The sequence below is a fragment of the Onychostruthus taczanowskii genome, unplaced genomic scaffold (genome assembly GCF_017590055.1).
Source record: "Onychostruthus taczanowskii isolate IOZ18803 unplaced genomic scaffold, ASM1759005v1 scaffold13, whole genome shotgun sequence".
In the NCBI taxonomy this organism is placed as follows: domain Eukaryota; kingdom Metazoa; phylum Chordata; class Aves; order Passeriformes; family Passeridae; genus Onychostruthus; species Onychostruthus taczanowskii.
The window spans coordinates 203350-223867 of record NW_024498462.1 but is presented as its reverse complement, the minus strand read 5'-3'; the positions used below and the strand labels follow the sequence as shown (position 1 = coordinate 223867).

Below are 20518 nucleotides of genomic sequence, written 5' to 3'. Positions count from 1 at the left end.
GGTGAGGCTCTAGGCAGGGCACACCAGCTCAGGAGGAGGTGATGCTTTCCCTGCCCTTGTTTTCAGCCTCTTGGAAAGTGGTTGGATATCTTTGAATCCCCTGGGTGGGGCAGAACCACAGACAGGCCACTCTGCAGTGCAGCATCCTGGCCCTTAGGCTTCACAAATGGCAAAGTATTGTCTGAGTCGTGGGCCACCCGCAGTGTGCAGCTCCTGGGGGTTTCTAACAGCCTCTAGGCAGGATGGAGGGGATGCTGACCTGGGCTGTCCTGCAGGATCCTCCAGGGAGAGCTGAGACGTTTGAAATGGCAGCATGACGAGGCAGTGGAGTCTCCAAGCTTGGCCACAGGCTCTCCTGAATCAGTGCAAGACCCACGTAATGAGGAGCTGCTGGCAGAAGCACGGATCCTCCGGCAGCACAAGAGCCGCCTGGAGACACGGATGCAGATCCTGGAGGACCATAACAAGCAGCTGGAGTCACAGCTGCACAGGCTGAGGGAGCTGCTGCTGCAGGTATGCTCAGAGCAAGGCTGGGGTGGGCTTTGCCACAGCAGAGCTGGGACAGAGGCACAAAGGGATGGGCAGAGGAGGGGAAGCCAGGGACAGAGGGTCATGACAACCTTCTCACAACAACTCTTCTCATTCCAGCCTCCAGCAGAGTCAGAAGGCAATGGTTCAGCAGCCTCCTCCTTGGCTTCATCTCCACATCAGTCAGAAGGCAGCCAGGCAAAGGAGAAAGAGCACAACACCCCTGACACTGAAACTGCAGGTGAGCTTTGCGCTGGGGCTGAGCTCCTGGCCCTGCTCCCTTGTTCCCATGCTGCAGGAAGCTGCCTGCACCCTGCCATCCTGCAGAGATGCTGGCAGCCAGGTGGATGTCCAGAGAGCCTTTTCCTACCCACCTGCCCTCCTTGCCTCTGCAGATGAGGTGGAAGCCAAAACCCAGGAAGTCAGCATGTGCCTGGAAGACATAATGGAGAAGCTGCGGAGCGCCTTCCCCAGCTCCCGAGGTACTTGAGTGAAACCTCCTCTCTCTCTCCTTACTGCTCCCTCAGGTGAGGCTTTCCCCACAGAGCCCTGCCCCAATCCCAGCTTCCCTGCAACAGCTGATGACCTGCAGTGCTTCAGCCAAGAGCTTTGCTGCTGCAGTGCTGCTGGGACGGGTGTGTGGCCTGGGAGCTGAGGAGGAGGAGGAGGCTTCACACCTGCAAGGAGAGGCCATCAGAGCTGGCAAGAGCACAGACCAAACAGATCCCTGTGATGAGCTGCAAGGCAGCCTCTGCCCTGCTCAGGACCTGCACCCCACGGGGCTCCCACCTTGAGGATGGACAGACCTGCCAGCACCACCTGCAGCGAGCTTTGGGCCCCTCCTGCCTTCATCCCTGTCCAGACCCCTCTGCAGGAGAGGTCGTGGCCCCAGAGGCCTGGTGAGATGGAAGCAATGGTGCAGGCTCTCCTGGCTGCTCGTGGACAGCTCTTCCCAGCAGGGATGGAGGGGTTGTGTGTGTGGATGGCACTCCACTCACTCAGTGGGTTTTGGTGTTGGTCATTCTGCTCCTTCCCTCTGTGCTCAGTGCAGGGGCAGCACTTGGTCTCTTGCCCAGGCTGCCAGAGGGAGACATTGCTTGGTGCCAGCACTAACAAGAGGTGGTGATCTGCCCATGCAGACTCTTGCCCACTTTCTGCCATCCCTGAGCAGGATCCTCCTGGCTCTGCAGCAGCCCCCTTCTAACCAGGTGGCTCTGGGTCCTGTTTTCCTGACCTGTCTATTTCTCTTTCAGGTATGACCTCCCTTATCTAACACCTCCTGTGAGCCAGAGGCTTTTCCTAACCAGCTACCTGGCTGCTTTCCTCCCCCTCTCTCCCTGCCATGCTCCCTGTGCTGCAGCAGACCTCACACAGACTCCCTCAGAGCTGGTGGTGCAGGATGCTTGCCAGCTCCAGAAGATCTCAGGGGAACATAGGTCATGCAGGAGTGGGACTGTGGGCTCCCCAGGAGGCTGGTTTGGTCACTGACCACAGTGTCCAAGCCTGGGTGGGATGGTTGAGAAGAAAGAACTGAAGCCATGAAAACTGCCAGTCTCCCCTGGCACCCAGGGGCTGCTGCCTTTGCCTGTAGCCCTCGGGGGATGCAGAGCTCAGCATCCCACTCTTCATCTGTGCCCACGAGCCTCCAGGTCTATGGGCACCAAAACACTCCTGGAGCCACACAATTTTTAAAATAACTCTTTATAACAGTGACCAGCTGCCAGCCTTATGTCTGAACTCTGCCACCCCAGGCTCTGCAGCCAGCCAGGCACATACCACCAGGAGAGAGTCTGTGAGGTTTATGGAGTAGGGATTGAGTCCATGTTAGAGCTTCAGCCCAGCTAGTAGCCTTATATTGAGAGGGTCTTTATAACAGAGCCTTATTGTTTAATTTGCATATATTTCTATATATTATATATATATATATACTGTACTTAAATACTCTCATGGACTCACTCTATTAAACTCTAATACCTTAAGTGTAGCTGCCCTTCACTTTCAGACCAGCCCAGGGGAAGCAGCACCTTCCCTGCTGCTGGTGTTGCCTTGCAGGGCTGCTGTGAGGGAGCTCACTGAGGGCTGGACCCACAGCAGGTCCTTCACCCTGCCTGGTTTCCTGGGGATCTGTGCCTTTGCCATGGCAGAGTCCTGCACAGAGCCAGCTCCGTGCCTGGGGAGCCTCAGCCCCTGCAGGGAGGGTTTCTCCAGCCCTGAGGCCACCTTGGTGCGATGCAAGTGCCTGGCAGCGTGGGTGGCAGCAGGACAGGCAGGGCACCTGCTGGCTGTCCCCAGGAGCAGCTGCCCCACTGCTGTCCCAGCTCGGGGCTGGGCTGAGGCTGGAGGCCGTCCCTGGGAGCGGGGCAGAGCTGGGAGGCTCTCTGCCAGCTGCCAGGGCAGTCCGGGGGTGGTGGCTCCTGTGCCCAGGGGTCCCTCGGGCTGGCTGTCTTGGGCTGTGTTATGTCGAGAGAGGCAGAGTCAGGTGCTGCAGGGTGACCCAGAGCCGGGGCCGCCATGGGCCTGCTGCTCTGGAGCCACAGGCTGTGGGGAGGAGAGAGAGGCCTGAGCCCTCGGGGCAGGGCACCAGGGGGAAACGAGGAGAGAGAGGCCTGAGCCCTCGGGGGGAAATACCCCGGTTAACGGGGCTTGCAAGGACAGAACCAGGCTGCTGGTGCTGCCTGGGACGGGACACGGTGCTGAAGTGTCCGGGAGGTTGTGAGCAGGACTGTGGCTTGGCTCTGGGCTGCTGGCAGGGGTGAGGAGCAGTGGCCGCACCAGGGACAAGGCGGAGTGAGCCTTACAGCCAGGGCTGTTCAGCGTGTAGTGCTCCAGCGCCTGCTGGCAGCAGCGTGGGTGGCTGTCCTTGCTGTCCCCTCTGCCGGCCAGGTGAGTGGCAGGAGGGCAGTGTGGTGGCATTAGGGTGGCTGTGGGCATGCTGTGTCAGGCTGTGGGTGACAGTGACCCCGGGCCAGCCTGTGAGACCCAGCTGGCCCCCTCTGCTCTCCCAGGGGCAGGGTGGGAGCAGCGTGGGGAGCAGCAGGGTGAGGCGTGGCCTGAGGGTGTGGTCAGGAGTATCCAGCCTTGGGGGGCACTGGAGGAAGGAAAAGGGCAGGATTCTGTGGGCCCAGAGCTGCTGGCCCCAGTGGCAGGTGTGGGGAGCAGAGGTGGCCAGGTTGGGTGCTTGGGCTGTGTTTGGAAGCCAGGATGTGTGAGGGAGGGGAGCAGGCTGGCTAATGCTCTGGTAACCATGTACTCTGGTGCTGCTGTCCTCACTGCTTTGTGGCATCTCTGCTCTGGAAAGAGAATAAATTTGTATTTATACTGACTCCTGGATCGGTGCTCTGGCCTCTTCTATCCGCGTGTCTCGGCTGAGCCAGCCCCCGTGGCTGTGCCATGCTGGCACTGCTCCTGCACTGGGGACAGCCTGCACTGTCACTCTGGCTGTCCACACCACTTGAGGCAGAGCCGAAGCTGTGAGCAGAGCCCCAGGATCCCCAGACACAGGCACGTCCCCCAGCCACCATCCTCATCCTCTTCCAACAAGGTCTGTCCAGGCCATGTGGCTGCTGAGGGGTGGGACAGGGGCTGTGTGGGGACAGTTCCTCATTCCCCCAGGAACTTTGGCTGTGGAAAACCCTTCAGCCCCAGGCAGGAGGCAGACAGCAGTGGGGTGCTGGGTGGGCAAGGCAGTCCTCTCCCTCCTTCCTCTCTGGAGCTCCATGAAGTTTTCAGTGCCCAGAGGTGTCTGGGTGCCCCAGCCCCAAGTGCTGCCCGTGTTTGCTGTGCCTTTGTGGCACAGTAAGGGATTCAGAGAGGAATAGTTCAGGGCAAGGCCAGGGGCTCTTGGGCTCTGTCCCCTGCCCAGACTTGGCTGATGGTGAAGCCTGCCCAGGACAGACAGTTTTTGGGCTGGACCTGCTCTCACCCTGCCTGGCAGGGCTGGCAGCGCTGGGAAAGGCCTGACACGGTGCCACTGCAGGGCAGGGTGGGGGACACTCACACAGGAGAGATTCAGGAGCTTAAGGGGGGTGAAATGCAGCCTCCTTGACCACCCCTCTGCAAGCAGCCCCAGACTGCCCCATCCGTGTGCCACGGGCTCAGGGCAAGGCAGGAGCTGTGGGATGTCCTCAGGGAAGCTGGTCACGCTCAGGAACAAATCCAGCCCACGGTGCCAGGGAAGAGCTTTTATTTCTCAGCCAGCAGAGCTCGGTGGCACCCAGCTGAAAGGCGCTGGAGCCGCTGAGTCGGGCAGGGGTGTGCCCGGCGGTGGCAGGGTGAGGACAGCGTTGTTCCCGTGTCACTGCTGGGCCAGTCCCCAGCCCCGGGGCTCCTCTCCGGGTACAGGAGCCCTGCTGCCTGTGCTGTGCCTCTTTGGCAGTGGCCTGGCAGCTGTACCCCAGGCAGGGGAGCTGACCCTGCTCAGGGCTGGTCACTGCCCTGCTCCTTGCTGCACTGCTCCAGGGGTGCAGCACCCCCTTCTCTGGCTGCTATGGGGCACGGGGGTATTTCTGCCCCTCCACCCAGCTCCTTACCTTCCCCAGGGGTGAAACTCTCTGGGGGGATGTTGCCTTCCCCAGCTTTTTCTTGTCCCCTGCCTGCTCCCTGCTCCCTGCCGCTCACCTCTCCCAGAGCCTCTCGAGCTGTTTTATCCTCCAGCCCTGGGGTCCCCTCGCTGGGAGGCCCCAGATGTGGGGCTCTCTTTGGCTGAGCCTGGGCCTCGCTGCCTGTGCCAGCTCCCTCTGCTCTGCTGGCTCCTTGCTCCAAGCCCTGCAGTAGCCCAGCTGCCTTTGTCTCCCCTGTTGTCCCACATTGCCCTGCTTCAGGCTGTTCCATTTTTGCTGGTAGACACTCCTTCTCTTTGTCCTTCTCCTCTTTTCCTTTCACTACTGCCTCCTCCTCCCTCTCTTTTTCTTTGTTTTCTTCTTCCTTCTCTACTTCTTCACCCTCTTTTAATTTCTCATCTTTTTTCTCTGCTCTCCTCTCCACCTTCTCTTCCCCCTCCACTTTGTCTTCCTTTTCTTCCTTGTCTGCCTCCTCCTTCTCCTCCTCAAATTTTCCATCTTCTTCCTCTGCAACCCTCTCTACCTTTACCTCTTTGCTCTCCTCTTTTTCTTCCTCTTTCTTCTCCTCTTCCCCCTCCTCTTTCTCATCTTCCTCCTCTGTTCCCAGGCTCTCTGGCTTTGCCCCACAGGTGTCCAGGTTTTCTTCTTTCCCCACTGCTATGTGATCCCTCCTTTCCACCTCTTCTCCCACAGGCTCTCCCCGGACTTCTTCTCCTGATGCTTCCCCTTCACCCCCAGCCCTGGGGGTCCCTTGTTCTGCCTGGGGAGCCCTGGACTGTTCTGTGGCTCTGGTCTCAGCACCCTGCTCCCCCTGCCCAGGGCTCTCCCGGACCCCGGTCTCCCCCTGAGGTGCCCCATCGCCCACCTCCCTGCTCTCCTGCCCCTCACGGGCCTTCACACCCTGGGATGATTGGAAGAGGCCCTGGTAGCGCTTCCGATCCTCCACATGCTTCTTCCTCATCCTCTCCCCCAGCTGCTTCAGCTCCTTCTTCACCGCGGCCGCCATGGAGGGGTCGAGGTGAGCCACGCGCTGGAAGTCCTCCCGTGCCTCCCTCTCATTCCAGACAGCAGCGTGGGCCTTTGCCCGCTTGAAATAGGCCTTGGCATTGTCTGCCAGGAGAGGAGAGCCCTCAGTGGGTGTCCTGCAGCTCAGGGCCACCAGCCACAGGAGCTGGAGACCTGGGGACCAGGGGACGTCAAGCACGTGTGGGGTGGACACACCTGTAGGGAGGGCAGGGACAGCTGGGCTGTGCCCTGCCACTGCGGGCAGCAGGGCACAGGGAGCGCAGGGATCATCATGGGAAGGGGAAGGATGCTGGTGGGTGGGGGCAAACTGGGACACAGGGATCCAGATGACACAGGCACTATCACAGGCAGAGGGATGCAGGATGAGCATTGTCAGGGTGGGGGATTCAGAGGATGGAGTCCCCGGGAGCCATGGGCACAGCAGGGGTGGGATGCAGGGCACAGGTACCATTGTGCTTCTGGAGAAGCTCCGTGGTGTGCTCCAGCACCTCGTAGTACTCGCCGAGCTCCAGCTGGCACTGGCAGTAGTTGAGCACCAGCGGCGTGACCAGGCTCTCCAGCTTCAGCCAGCCATCCTCCCACGGCTTCTCCTGCCCCCCGAGCAACCCAGGGCAGCTCACGGCTGTGTCCATCCCCTCCCAGGCACCAAGGCACACAGGGAAGGGCTTTGAGGTGTGGCCCAGGCAGGGATGGGGAGGTGTTGGTGCTGCTCACCTTGGCCTGGAGGTTCCTGAGGCAGATGACAGCCTCCTGGTACTTGGCGGCCGCCTGTGCGAACTCCCTGCGCAGCACCAGGCGGTTGCCCTCGCTGTGCAGCACGGGCACTGCTGCCAGCTTCTCCTCCTTGCTCATGGCCCAGGTGTCACGTTTGTATGCTGAGGGGTCCTCCACCTGCCCAAGCAGGAGGAGCTGAGTGGCTGTCCCGGCTGTTCCCGCTCTGGCAGCCATCCCCAGCATCCCCTTACCCGGAACAGCTCCATGATGAAGATGAGAGGCTGTGGCGTCCGCTGCAGCTCGTCCAGGTCCTCGTAGCCCGTGCTGTGGTAGTCAAACATGTTGCCCATGCCACAGCGGTGCTTCTGCCCTTCCAGGGGGTCCCGGCCCTCCGCAATCCTCCGCATGCCCCTGGACACCAGGGCGTACATGCCTGTGTGCTGCAAGGAGGGAGCACCCTGCTCAGCCCTGGGGAGCTGCACCCCCTTGTCTGGGGCAGCCCCCCGGTGCTGAGGCCAAGTGACAGGCTGTGTTTGCACCAGACAAGGCCAGAGCATCGCTGGGATGCGTGGCTCTGTGTCCTGGCTCTGCAGGAAGAAGGGAAGTGGGCATCTCTGGGCCCCTCACTCACAATGGCGTCGCACCAGAACTCTGCCACCTCCCCAATCCTCATGGAGCTGAGCAGCGTCTCCCAGATCTCCAGCTTGAACATCTTGCCCACGATGATCTCCATGGGCATGCCGGCTTCCCGGCTGTCATCGATCACCGTCCGCTCAAAGTCATCCTTCAGCGTCTGGAAGTGGAAGGTGAACTGGCCCAGAGAGGGCCCAGTGGTGAGACCCCCTTGGCAGCCACCATGACTTCAGCTGTGGGGTCAAGCCTGCTCCCAGCACTGTGCTGGTCTGACTGGCAGCTCTCCCTCCACAGCAGGAGATTGTGCCTCTTGCCCACTTGAGACAGCAAGCAGATGGTGGAATGTCCCAACATCCATCCATGCTGTAGCTCCCTTCTCCCTTTGGGTCCGCTTTATGGCCCCGTGCAGAGAGAGCTCTCACAGTATGCTCCAGGGCCTGGTGGAACCCCCAGTGATCAGAGGCTGGGGAATCCCCCAGGAACAACCCATTGGCACATCTCAGCCCTGCTTGGCACACAGCAGGAAAGGCAGGTTTCAGCAGCCCACCGAGGCTGCTGAGCTCTAAGGGTGCCAGGGGGAGGGGGTGTCCCAGGCCCAGTGAAAGGTGAGGCCGTGGGCACTGCCAGCTGTCACTGTGAGGAATTTGGCTGCCTGTGCCCAAACCAGCCCCTCCTGCATCCCTGCTGTAAGGGCTCTCAGTCTTCCCAGACCTGGAGCTGGGCTGGTGAACCATAATGGGCAGGGATGTCAGACCCACTCCCTCTCCCAGGGCTCTGGAGGAACAACCCAGACCATTTACCTTGCTCCCATCCTGCAGCTTCGGCAGTTCCCCTTGGCCTCCATGCAGAATCTTCTTTCTGACCCCTTCCACATTCAGCAGGTAGGTTTCTTCCATGGCTGCTCACAGATCGCACTCTGGCCCTTCTAGAGCTCCACGTCTTCCTTAGGTGTCTCTTTCTGGATTATCTGGACATACACATTTTCCAGGGCTCCTGCTGACCTTTTCCTTTCTGTGCTGGGGGCAGAGCCTTCTTCCCCTGCCCTTGGGTTGTGAGAGGGCTGTCCCCTCCTAGCACACACTTGCTGAAGCCCCCGGTGTCCTCTGTTGCTTTCTGTAACCGCCCTTCTAATCCTCTTCCCACCCTGTCAGGTTAATCTGGGATTTGCCTGCATAGTCTGTGAGGAATTACAGGAACCCCCTGATCAGGAGGGCCTCATTCCTCCCACTGAGTGCCAGCACTTTTGACCCAGCCCCACGAAGAGCACTTTGGGAAGGAGCCCAGCAGTGCCCCACCAAAGGTGCCCAGGCACGGCTCCCTGCCAGGGACTGTGTGGTTGGGAGACCACAAAGGAGCAGACCAGCGTTGAAAAGGAAACTTTATTGAGTTTGGTTTGCAGATATAAGCACTCGTCAAACGCAAGAACAAACTCTTACCAGGCCACAGCCCATCAATCCCAAGACTCATTAGGATGCAGAAACCAGCACCATGCTGTCCTGGGAGGCCAGTGCTGACTACTGACAGTAAATCTGTTGTTTTGGCTGCTCTCACAGGCATAGTCCAATTCTTTAGCTCCAGCAGCCAAACCCAGCACAGTGGATGTGAAATCAGCTCTGGACATGGACCCTGTACCACTGCCCAGCAGCACGTGGCAGCAGAAGTGTGTGACTAAAGCAAGGACTTCAGTGTGGCAGGTGACCGCCACTTCCAGCTCTGCTCACAGACCCAGGCCCACTGCTCACTTCTCCATGAGGGACTCCAGCTGCTCCTGCAGGGATGCCATCTGGGAAGAGAGAGAGATGTTACAGTAAGGCACCTCTGGGACCCCAGGCAGCCCCAGCATTTTTGTGTTCTTGCACATCTTCTATCGACACCAGTGGCTGCTCTCCCTGGGTGTTGCCTGGAGCTGTGCTTGGGCTCCTCTGGGACAGGACTGGCACTGCCCACAGGGATCTGAGAGTGAGAACCTCCTGCCCTGGCACCAGGCTGGAACAGAGCTGCCCAGGCAGGAAATCTGCCACAGCCCTACAGCCACTGCCTTCCTTCTGCCACCCCTTCTACAGGGGTGCTAACAGGTTTGTGTGTTGTGTTTTACCCCAGCAGCAATCCTGAGAGCTCTGGACTGCTGACTGGACATGGTTTGCCTCCTCCAGAAGGTGGGCTGCAGTCAACCCTACTCCTTGTATCTCCTTCTGCCTTGGGAAGCTCCGTGCAACTACAGATACAAACCCACCTGAGGTACAGATACACCCCCACCTGACCTGTAACCTGGAGTTCACAGCAGCTGTGTGCTAGAAGACTCAGGGAACTCTGTCACACCAAGCCTAGAGCAGTGTTGTGCCCCAGTACCTCCAACTCCACTGTGGGAGTTTCCTCACCTGCTGCTTCTCTCTCTCTTCTTGCTGCTTGAACTCATCCAGCACGGCCTGGAGACGGGTCTGCAGACACAAACATGGAGACCACAGCTACCAGTGTGCTCTCAGCAGAATGGGTGCTACCACACGTCACATGCTGCAGTGACAACCACCCCCTTGTCTCCTCCAGTTTCACAGATTACTTTGCCTCCACAGAGAAATGCTGGAGTGTGTATGGCCACACCACAACTATTTTTAACCCAGAAGGCAAAGGCTCCTGGCTTCTCCAAATCAGCCTGCTGGATCTAATGGCAAGCCAGTGTTAAGCAGGTTTGAAGAGACCCCAGGAGATCTCTCACCTTGAGGGCAAGGTTCTCCACTTTCATGATGAGATCTTCCTGGCGCTTCCTCCTGTCTTGAGTTTCTTGGAGTTTACTTTTCAGGTTGTCAATCTGTTTCTGGATGCCCATGGCTGGAAGGGAGAGCGAGCTCAGGCCCAGAGCAGAGCAGAGCTGGGAAGCACAGCCTGCCCGGCATCCCAACAATTCTGCCATGCTCTGCTGGCCACTCACCGATCTGGTTGGACCCCTCATTCTCCTGCTGCTGCCCATCAGACTCATTCAGCTTGTCCTGCAGTTGTCTCTCCAAGTCTTCCTCAGTGTCCATGATGTTCAGGTCTTCATCATCATGATGATCCCTCTCATCTTCATCCTCGCTGCTGCTGCTGATGTCATTAAATATCTCCCGCAGCTCATCATGTTCTAGATGGGGGCAAAAAAGTTAAAATACAGCTGATGACCTGCCAGTGCTCTTTGCCTGCCAGGGACCACACCTAGAAATAAAACAGCCTTCCCCACTGCACCTGAGCCATGGCCTTGCTTATGCCCTGACATCCCTGGGGAGGAGATGTCCAGGCTGGTGAGTGAACCATGGTTGTCCACTTCTTTTGTTTCGTCTTCAGCAATGACTTCCCAGCCTGAAGCAGGAACAGGTGAGTCAAGGGAAAAAGAGGAACTTGGAAGATGCAGTTGTGATGGAAGAGGCTAAAAATGGCAGATCACTGCCACTCCATCCAGTCTGGCCTTGTACCTATGGATCCCCAGGATGAAACATCCCATGACTTTCCTAATGACTTTTCCTCCACTATTTCAGTTCCTTCTCACTACAACAGCACAGTCCACAAGACATGTCACCCTGAGGAAACAACTAACTCTGAACAAGGCAAAGATGAAGCTCCAAAACTTCGGTGCCTCTTGTGTGTTCATGTCCCAGTGTCCCACAGCCATGCAAAGCTCCTTCCAGAACCCCCAGGTCACACACATGTCCTTGTCCTCCTCCTGAGCTTTTTTTCCCCACTAAAAGGATACGGACACTGACAGCCTCAGCATCGGTGCTCAGGAGACGCTTCACCTCTTTTTCCACATCAGGAGACTCAATATACTGGGCCAGAGAGGGGAAAGAGAACAGAGACACTGTTAAATGCCTTGTGCGTGCTGCTGGTGCTGGCCAACTACAAGGCTCCACCTCTGGATAGAGCACTGGTTCAAGGCTTTCTTATCTTCTGCTTTCTGCTCAGAATTTGCTCATATTTAACTGTGAAGTAATTTATGCACCCCCTAAAAAACAATCCATCTTTTTTGTACCTTGGTAGGTTGAGTGCTCTCACTTTTCTGTTTATACTATGTATTTTGTAAGACTTTCTGTGTCTATGCAGAAAGTCCTTGAGGTGTTGACGGTCAACTCAACTGAACTCAACTGAACTCAAATCCTTCCCATCCCACTTAAAAAAAGACTTCATTTTTCACTTTTAAATTAGTCAGGAATTTTACTGCAGTGATACCAAATCTCTCCTGTGGGCTACAAGAATGTCTCAAGTAATTTGCTTCCCAAATGTCATGCAAAATCACACTCAACCCTGTTCTCAGAAACTGCAAAGGAGAGAAGAACAAGTCTTCCCAGCCTCAGGGTGCTGCATCTCCCCAACACCTTGCCTGGCTTGTGCATATGCACAGAGACAGTCTCTGAGCTCCATCTGTTGTCACTCCCCCAGCAGAAGTGACAGTGGTACTATTTGGGGAAGGGAATGGGCCATGCATAAAGAGAAGATTTAAGCTGGGAAAGCAGGAATGAGTGAAGCCTCATTTCCATGTGAGTCTTTCTTCCTTTCTTCTCTATGAGCAGGAAGAGATGTGGTTTGGCAAGGCAGCCACAGGAATGAAGTCCATCAGTACTCTGAACACAGGACTTTCCCCTAAGGAGCATCTTGGAAAATAGAGAGAAAGCACCCAAAGTAGTGTTTAAATCTACCATCCTACCCTCAACCCACAGCTCAGGCAAGGAAAGTGAACAAATGTTAGAAAACACATGACTTCTGGACCAATCACAGTTACAGCTCTAATGTCTCTGCCCTCCTAGCCCTTGGGTATTTCATCTGGGTGAGAAGCAACTCACCTTCTTCTTAGCTGTCTTCCGGAATCGCCGCTTCCGGACATTTTTCAGGGGCAGAGTGACTGTGACAGAGGAGACAGATTTCATGTGTCAGGCAGATGGCCCAGTGAGAGAAGCACATCTCTTCAGAAGGGAGAAGATCCCTTCTGCAACAGAGCAGCAGCACCGCCAGTACCTGGCAGCTGTGGGGTACTGGGGTGGAGGGGTTTGCACAGCCTCTACTCACTGCCATGATTCCATATGAATTTCTTCTCTCTGTCCTTGTCCTTCTTCTTGTTTGCCTTGGGGTCAGTGGTCACTGTTTGCTCTTCCAAAGGTGGGTACAGATCACCATCCACAGTGCAAACAAGCATCTGCAATCCCCACATGAACACAGGCATGTGAGGGAACAGTGACTGCCCACCGCACATTGTCAGCCAAGGGGATTCAGGGGCACAGGGTGTGGGAAACACAGCTGCACCCCCAGCTCAGCTGGATACAGCAGCAGTTAAGCTGTCACAAGGACAATCACATTTCACATTTCAGGAATGAAGTTTCTAAAAACCAAGTGGAATGGGGAATTTTAAACTGCTAGTACTGTGAGATAAAGGAATTGGGTATGTTATAATGGGTGTCCAGTTGCCAAAATGTACAGGGGTTTTCCTGGAGGGGGAGCAGTGAATTAAGCTGTTGGTGCAGGCAAGAAGGACAGCTCATACCTGGCAAATATCTGCTGTCTTGTAGAAGGTTTTCTTGTCAATGGTTTTTAAGCTCTCGATGATGCAGGGCAGATCCACCAGCTTGGCTGCCAGTGGCACCCGGTCCACACGGACAATCCCATGGCGCCCGTCCGCTGGGGAGAACCAGGGGGCAGGTCAGGGCTGTGCCTCAGCAGCCACCCCGGGAAATACAGCCCTGGGCAGCAGGAACTTCACAGGACAACACGTGCAGGTGGCACAGCTCCAGCTGTGGGCAGGGCTGGAGCAGATGCCCTGGTGCTGCTCACTCACCGTGCAGCTCAATGGTGAGCCTGTCCTTCAGGTTGACATTCCCGGACTGGACTGCTCGCCGCACAGTCGACGCATATTCCTGAGAAGGGAATTCTTCAGGAGCTGGTGTGCTTCCTCCAAGAATTACCAAAGGCTTCTGCCCAACCTACCCAGCTTTAAACACCTGCCAGCCACAGCTGGACAGCAACTGCAGGACCCACGGTGAACAGCACCCTCCTCCCAACACCATGTTAACGTGGCTCTGCTGTTCCCAGTGCTCTCCATGCCCCTGGCACAACACAGCTGTGACAGTGGTGTGAGGTCCCTGACAGAGACACCTGCCAGAGCTCCACAGCACCGTGAGCAGTCAGAGCTCCTCACAGAACCCCAGAATAACTGGAGGAGGAAAAAGAGATTATCTAGTCCACCCCCCCTGCCAAGGCAGGGACACCTGAAGCAGGTGATACACAGACACATCCGGGTGGGTTTGGGATGTCTCCAGAGGGAGATTCCACAGCCTCCCTAGCCACCGTTTCAGTGGTCTGCCACTCTCAATGGAAAGTTCTTCCTTATGGTGAGGTGGAACTTGGCTTCAGATTATCATCCAGTCACTGGGCACCACAAAAAGAGCCTCAGCTTTACGCATATAACAAGCAGCAGCAAGGGGATGTATAGCCACTGCAAATACAGAAAGGTCCTCCCAAACCCTCTAGGCCGTCTCTGAGCGTCCTGCTCTGAGTGGCAGGAACACCTCTCCAGGGAAGGCTGTGGAAAATCCGTTCAAAAGGGTGGGAAGGGGCTACCCAGGCCCCAAAGCACCCAGCCTGCTTCCATACCCCAGAGCCGCAGTTTCCCCCCGCCCTGTTACCGCCTGATGCGGCCGGTGCTGGCCGGGCAGCCGGGCCCAGCCCGGTGGGGCCGCGAGGGGCCGGCACGGAGCGAGCTCTTACCGGGGGCAGCCGCAGCACGAACTGGCTCTCGAGCTCGTGCGGAGCATCGTCCTTGCCCTTGCTCATGCCGCCTCCTCCAGCTCGGCCACAAACACGCCGTCACCTCGCCCGGGGAAGGCTCCTGCACGGAGACCCGAGGCCAGGCCGGCTGCCAGAGCCGCCCGCAGCCCCGCTCCCGGCCCGGTGCCGCCCCGCGGAAGCCGGCCCGGCGCACCGCCCCTTCCGCTCCCTGCCCGTTCCGGCCGCGCTCCGGCCCCCTCCGCCGGCAGGTGCCCGTGGCCATGGGGGCCGGGTTCGGCGCGGGGCTGGGGCTGGCCCTGGCCTCCAGCGCCTTCATCGGTGGCAGCTTCGTCCTGAAGAAGAAGGGGCTGCTCCGGCTGTGCGGCCGCGCCCGGGCAGGTACGGCCGCTCCCGGGGCGCTGCTCCCGCTGGATCCCCCGAGGGTCCTGACCAGAATTCTGTTTGGTTTCATCTGAGGTTTCTCGTTTGTTTCCTCCGCACTCAGGGCAAGGAGGGCACGCGTACCTGCGAGAGTGGCTTTGGTGGGCCGGGCTGCTGTGCAGTAAGTACCGCGCTCGGACTGTGCTACCGCACTTACCATGGGATCACGGAATGGTTTGGGATGGTGGAGACCTTAAAGGTTCCAACCCCCTCCCGTAGGAACACCCACTATCCCAGGTTGCTCCGAGCCCCAGTGTCCAACCTGGCCTTGAGCACTTCCCTGGATGGAGCAGCCACAGCTTCTCTGGGCACCCTGCGCCAGGGCTTCACCACCCTCACAGGGAACAATTCCTGGCATCTTATCTAAACCTCCTCTCATTCAGTTTCAACCCATTCCCCCTTGTCCTGTCACTCCATGCCCTTGTTAAAAGTATCTCTCTCTCTCTCGTAGGCTCCCTTTGCATACTGGAGTGCCACAATTAGGTCGCTCCAGAGCCTTCCCTTTTAAGAGTGTGGTTGTGGTTGTTTCCAGTCACTTTCGTTTTGTTACTACCATTTTTGTTTGACTGCTTGAGTTCTATCCAAGTTTCTGATGATGATGTTGATCTCATTGTAATTAAACTATTCTAAAGTCTTGTGCATTACCAAGTTTCTCTGCTGAGCAGGAGCTGAGGAGCTGGTTTGGCTGGTTTGGGTTAAGTGCTTCTGAAGCAGCCTGCCCTGAGGATGTAGTGATAATGGCACATCCAGCACCGTGTACAGCAATTTCAGCAGCTTTACTTTACACTTTTCAGTGTTAAAAACCAACTGTAACTGATTTACCCTTTAAAAAGCTGTTCCAGGAAAAGGACAGATGCCCTTCAGCTTTGTGGAAATACTTTGCTGTGGTTGCTGCTCACTGTAGAGGCAGGTGTGACTAAGGATCACTGTGCATACCACTGAGCCTTCTCTTCCCAAGAGAACCCGTGTGGGCCTTCTGCTTGTTCTTGCTGGTGCTGTTCTTCCCTGCTTGCTCAACATACCTCCGAGAAACAGCATGCTCAGGAGGAAGCTGAGGCTTTTCTGACTACACTCAAACTTGTATTATGGTGAGTTGCTCCCACTTTGAGTTCACAGGAGTTTCTCTTGCAGTGGGAGTTGGAGAAGCTGCAAATTTCGCTGCCTATGCCTTTGCCCCTGCAACACTGGTAACTCCACTGGGTGCTCTGAGTGTCCTTGTTAGGTAAGCAGCCTCAGAAACAGCCTCCCTTCACCTACCTCAGTGATGAAAGGAGTTGCTTTACTCTCTTCCTTCAGGTATCTATTTCTTGTTCTAATTGGTTTTGGATTTTTTTTTTCTTTTTCAGTGCAGTTCTGTCTTCCATCTTCCTGAATGAGCAGCTGAATGTTCACGGGAAGATTGGCTGCATCCTGAGTATGCTGGGCTCCACTGTGATGGTGATCCATGCTCCACAGGAAGAAGAGGTTTCCAGCCTGGAGTCAATGGCAGAGAAGCTGAAAGATCCAGGTACTAAAATAAAAGGATTTCTGTTGACTTCAGGCTAATGACAGTAGAAGGTGGGATGCAACTTGGATAGACTGGAAAAGACTGAACTAAAAGGTAATTGTGCTGTTTCTTGTTCTGCACACCCCACTGGAATCATTAATAGTTACCAAGTGGGCTGGTTTTTTACTGTCTGTGAGGTATAGATGCAAAAAGTGAGGAGCAGAGAAATGAGGTGCAGCTGTCAGCACTGCCTGTGGCAGTGCCAGGAATTGCAGAGGGAATTCCTGTACATAAGGGTGGTAGTGGTGTGGCTGAGAGAAGACAGAGGAGGAAATTCAGTCAGAAGAATTCAAGGCAAAAGAATTCAAGGAGTTGTGTCCAAGATCAGGTAGTCATGGTATTTATGTAAGAGGATGAATCAAGTCACAAGGATATGATGTAGGCAATAGCACAAATGGCAGAATAAGCCAAAAGAGATGGAGGAAGGCAGCATAAGGAGAGGATCAAAGCAGACTAACAGGCAGATATTGCTGCTCATTAGGGTGAGCACTGGCAGGGCATTCCTGTGATCTGGCACTTTCCTTTTTATCCCACCAGTCTGCAGAGTTCAGCCACGGCTTCCCAAGCCTTCTGTCATCTTCCTGGGCCTGCTGCTGGACTGGTCAAAAGCTCCTCAGCTCTGGTAGTACTGTGGAGCCTGGCTGTGCCCCTGCCACTCCCAGCAGACTGTATCCCCAACAACCTGACTTGTGATCACACTGTAATGAGCTGTTGTTGTCTCTGCAGCTTTGCTCAGGCTTTCCAACCGTGCTCCCTTCAGATGGAGGCCAGAAAGGCTGATGGGGGAGTTACCTGCCTGTCCTCCATCTCTACTTGCTATTCAGTCATATCTGTCACTGGTGTTGCTGTGTTCTGATGGGAGTTCTTGAATTCTTCTTTCCCCAAGGATTCATTGTATTTGCTGTGTGTGTCCTGGCGAGCTCTCTTCTGCTCATCTTTGTGGCTGGACCCCGTTACGGACAGAGCAACGTCCTGGTTTATGTTTTGGTCTGCTCTGCCATTGGCTCACTGTCCGTGTCCTGTGTCAAAGGCCTGGGGATTGCCCTGAAAGAACTGTTCTCTGGGAAGCCAGTCCTGAAGGAACCCCTGGGCTGGGTGCTCCTGGTGTGCCTGGTGATCTGCATCAGCATCCAGATCAACTACCTGAACAAAGCCCTGGACATTTTCAACACCTCTGTGGTCACACCCATTTACTACGTGCTGTTCACCACGGCAGTCATGACGTGCTCTGCCATCCTCTTCAAGGAGTGGCAGCACATGGTGCTGGACAACATCATCGGCTCCATCAGCGGCTTCCTCACCATCGTGTCCGGCATCTTCCTCCTGCACGCCTTCAGGGACATGCCCTTCACCCCCAGCCTCCTGCCCCTCTTCCTGCAGCCAGCCAGGGCAGAGCCACACCCGCCCTGGAGCAGTGCAGACAGACATCAGTCCTGTCAGCACCAGCCTCTGCTGCCCTCGGAGGAAAAGGGCTCTCAGGGTGCAGAGGAGGAGGAGGAGGAGGAGAAGTGAAAGCAGGTGAGGAAGCATCTGAACTGCTGGCTTCCTGCTCCCACTGCCAAGGCTGAACGTGCTGCTGCAGGAGCTGTGAGTTAGCCTCTGCCTGCCCCAGGCACCACCACGCTGACAGGGCCAGCAGCCTCCTGTGGCTACAGACAGGAGCCCTGGGAACTGCCCAGTTCCTGGCATCCTGTGCCTCTTCACTTTTATGTGAAGAATTAATCTGCCCTTGTCAGGGCAGAGAGAGGCCTGCAGCACTAACACAGTGCTAACCCTGACTCCATGGCAGATCACACATCTGGGGAGGCTCACACTGTTTTTTTAACCCCAGAATTAACAGTTACAGAATGATCTAACATGGTGCTATGGCTGCACAGAGAGAAGATGGATGTCTGGCTTTAAAGGTGACATTCAGAGAGTATTAATGCAAAAATTCCTCTGTCAAGTACTTGATTTTGCTCACTCTGCTAGGATTTATTTACAGATTCACATCCAAAAACAGAATACAGCCCAAACTGGGAAACTTCAGTGGTGCTGCCACATGCTGCTGTGGCTCTTACAGAGGGACCACCTCTTTGTGCAATGTCTGCAACGCAGGTTGATGAAGCTTCCTGTGTTCTATTAAAGACTGATCTGTTCAGTTACCCAGTGGTGAGTGATACATTTATACCGAGAGCTGGGTGAACACTGGAAGGCATAGAGGATCACAGGGGTAGGAAGAACTCTGAGTGCTCCAGAGAAACTCAGGTTAGGACAGGAGAGGGAATCACCTACTCTGGGAACCTAGTCCTTAGCTATTGAGGTAATTTTCTGACATAACTAGACAGCTGTGTCCTCACTGACATGGGTTTACGTCTGCATAGCTGCTGAACACATCCTGAGTTTGCTCCCAGGGAGGCTGCTGGCTACAAGCCACCCACTAGGAGCTCACACGCTCTGTCCAGCAGCCCCTGCAGTGGGTTGTGTGCAGAACTGCTTTACCAGGCTCCTGTGTAGAGCTCCAGACCACTGTTAGGGTCACTCCAGGCTTCCCAGAGCCCTGCAGCATACGAGCACTGCTGAAATGCTGCTGCCTTCCCAGAGAGCTGATCAGTACTTGGTTGTTTTTCCAGTTTGAAGCTCCTCTCTGTGTCCTGGGGGCAGAGGTCCAGAAGACACACCCACAGGCCTCAGGCCAGTGACCTCCACAGGTGAAGGGGCACGAGGTTATAAAGCAGCTAGTTAGTTATTCCCTGCATTTAGTCTCTTTAAAGAAACTACTCTCCAGGACAGCAGGAGCTGTTAACCTTTTGGGGAAGAAGAGGAAAGGCCACAGCCTCTCCCAGAAACAAGTCTGATTCATGAGACCAAATTAATTGAGCAACAAATCAGAATTCAGAAAAGGCCTTCTAGCCAGAAGACAGTTATATCTCCTTCCTACTAATTTCGCCATAAATAGGATAACTGGGAAGGAGGGGGAGTGACAAGAAGGCCAGATTTTCCATTCTTAGTAGTGATCTATCTGAAAAAAGGAGAATCTCATATTAAAAATTGACCCAGTTAATATTTATTACATTTACCCAGGGAAAGCAGTTAATGGAGCAAGTCAGCATCGACAGAGTTGTGCTGCAGTGTGAAAATTGGTCACTTGGCCGTATGAACGATTTACGTATGGAAGCCTGGAAGTATTTTCCAGCAGTGGCACTGCCTGGGATGATCACCGTTCCCAACATGCTCTTCTTGCTCAGGGTGCCTGTCCCAGCCTGCACAGCCATGGTGCCCGGGGCGGGTGAGGATGTGCCCAGGAGGGCTGCTTTGTGCAGCACTGTTTAAGGCAGGCTGGCCTCACCCAGAGCCGAGCTTCCCATCAGCGCTGGGAGCATCTGTGAAACGAGCATCAGCACCCTCTGCTCGGCCGAGGGCTCCAAACGCTCCCTGCATGGCACCGGGCTCCCAGCACAAAGGTGGCCGCTGGCCCGCAGGGCCCGGAGCAGCACATCACCCCAGCGTGGAGCGTCCTTGTGTCTGGTGCTCTCATCTGGCTGCGACTTCCCCGAGACTGGCATTTAATCAAATCCTACCCCCCGAGCTGATCCTGGGGCAGCGGAGTGACCAGGAATGGGCATGGGCGAGGGCCTGGCCCGGCGGGGCTGGGTCCGGCTCAGTCGGACAGGCTCTCCGAGAAGGCCGACTTGGACTTCTGCGTCTGCTCCAGCCGGTTCAGGATGAACTGGCTGGTGTCGATGAAGCGCTCCACGCAGTTCACGAAGCACGTCTCAGCCCGGCTGTCCAGCTTGGGGCCCGGCTTGTCCATGCACTTCTCCTGCACACAGCGGGGGCCCGTTGGTACCGGGGGCACCGCAGCCCGACGCCCCCAGCCCACCCCGCACCGGGGGCACCTCCCGCCACCTCGGGATCGCGATCCCCTCGGGACCCTCAGCCCGCCTCGGGCGCATCCGAGCCCTCCCCACGCGCGGCTCTGCCCCCTCCCGCTCTGTGCTCACCGGAGCTGGGGCTGCTCCCACGGCGGCTCCGTTTTGTCCCCATCAGCCTCCTCCCCCCGGGGACAAAGGTCTGCGCGGCCTCCCAGCCCGCCTTGCCCCACCATCGCGACCGGGTCACCGGAGCCGACGGCCCTGCCCGCCGCCCGTACCCAGCACAGCTCGGTCATCTGGTGCACCAGCTGCTGGAAGCGCTGCTTCTGCGTCTCCACCTCGATGAAACGCTGGAGCTGGGGGTCGGCCCCGCCCAGCCCGGCGGCGGACGGCGGGTCCATGGCGCTCCCGCTGTCCCCCCCGCTCCCTCCCGGCGCCGCCGCGCCGCGACCTTCACGTGCCGCCGGTGCCGCGCCCGCCCCTTCCGCCCGCGCCGC

General features: G+C 56.6%; 5 protein-coding genes across 6 annotated transcripts in view; 2 read left to right on the top strand and 3 right to left on the bottom strand.

The window, feature by feature from the left end:
• The window catches only part of DRP2 (dystrophin related protein 2), a 28536-nt gene extending 25441 nt beyond the window's left edge, over window positions 1-3095 (top strand). Inside the window, exons 21-24 of one of the 2 annotated variants that reach the window (XM_041396666.1) lie at window positions 276-513; window positions 649-769; window positions 924-1055; window positions 1150-1159. In XM_041396666.1, the coding sequence (XP_041252600.1) occupies window positions 276-513; window positions 649-769; window positions 924-1018 (454 nt within the window). In that variant the 3' untranslated portion in view covers window positions 1019-1055; window positions 1150-1159. Of the gene's footprint in view, window positions 1-275; window positions 514-648; window positions 770-923 lie in introns of both variants that reach the window. The other variant, XM_041396667.1, reaches the window with a different exon arrangement.
• LOC121331898 (aryl-hydrocarbon-interacting protein-like 1) lies at window positions 1200-8356 on the bottom strand. Its single transcript, XM_041396729.1, has 8 exons — window positions 8261-8356; window positions 7459-7638; window positions 7079-7267; window positions 6828-7004; window positions 6562-6703; window positions 5976-6197; window positions 1318-1424; window positions 1200-1205 (listed from the first exon to the last, which is right to left on the bottom strand). Exons 1-8 carry the CDS (start codon window positions 8354-8356, stop codon window positions 1200-1202), a joined length of 1119 nt encoding a protein of 372 aa, XP_041252663.1.
• A 469-nt stretch (window positions 8357-8825) lies between these two features.
• On the bottom strand, window positions 8826-14397 carry TAF7L (TATA-box binding protein associated factor 7 like). Its single transcript, XM_041396482.1, has 11 exons — window positions 14181-14397; window positions 13252-13330; window positions 12961-13094; window positions 12489-12615; window positions 12266-12324; window positions 11182-11254; window positions 10677-10790; window positions 10387-10575; window positions 10174-10286; window positions 9839-9898; window positions 8826-9243 (listed from the first exon to the last, which is right to left on the bottom strand). The coding sequence occupies exons 1-11, from the start codon at window positions 14244-14246 to the stop codon at window positions 9199-9201; spliced, it is 1059 nt and encodes a 352-aa protein (XP_041252416.1). The 5' UTR covers window positions 14247-14397; the 3' UTR covers window positions 8826-9198.
• A 40-nt stretch (window positions 14398-14437) lies between these two features.
• LOC121331757 (magnesium transporter NIPA2-like) lies at window positions 14438-19045 on the top strand. Its single transcript, XM_041396483.1, has 5 exons — window positions 14438-14579; window positions 14686-14742; window positions 15753-15843; window positions 15968-16128; window positions 17054-19045. The coding sequence occupies exons 1-5, from the start codon at window positions 14462-14464 to the stop codon at window positions 17677-17679; spliced, it is 1053 nt and encodes a 350-aa protein (XP_041252417.1). The 5' UTR covers window positions 14438-14461; the 3' UTR covers window positions 17680-19045.
• A 152-nt stretch (window positions 19046-19197) lies between these two features.
• On the bottom strand, window positions 19198-20500 carry TIMM8A (translocase of inner mitochondrial membrane 8A). Its single transcript, XM_041396484.1, has 2 exons — window positions 20300-20500; window positions 19198-19969 (listed from the first exon to the last, which is right to left on the bottom strand). Exons 1-2 carry the CDS (start codon window positions 20420-20422, stop codon window positions 19808-19810), a joined length of 285 nt encoding a protein of 94 aa, XP_041252418.1. The 5' UTR covers window positions 20423-20500; the 3' UTR covers window positions 19198-19807.
• Window positions 20501-20518: the final 18 nt, after the last annotated feature.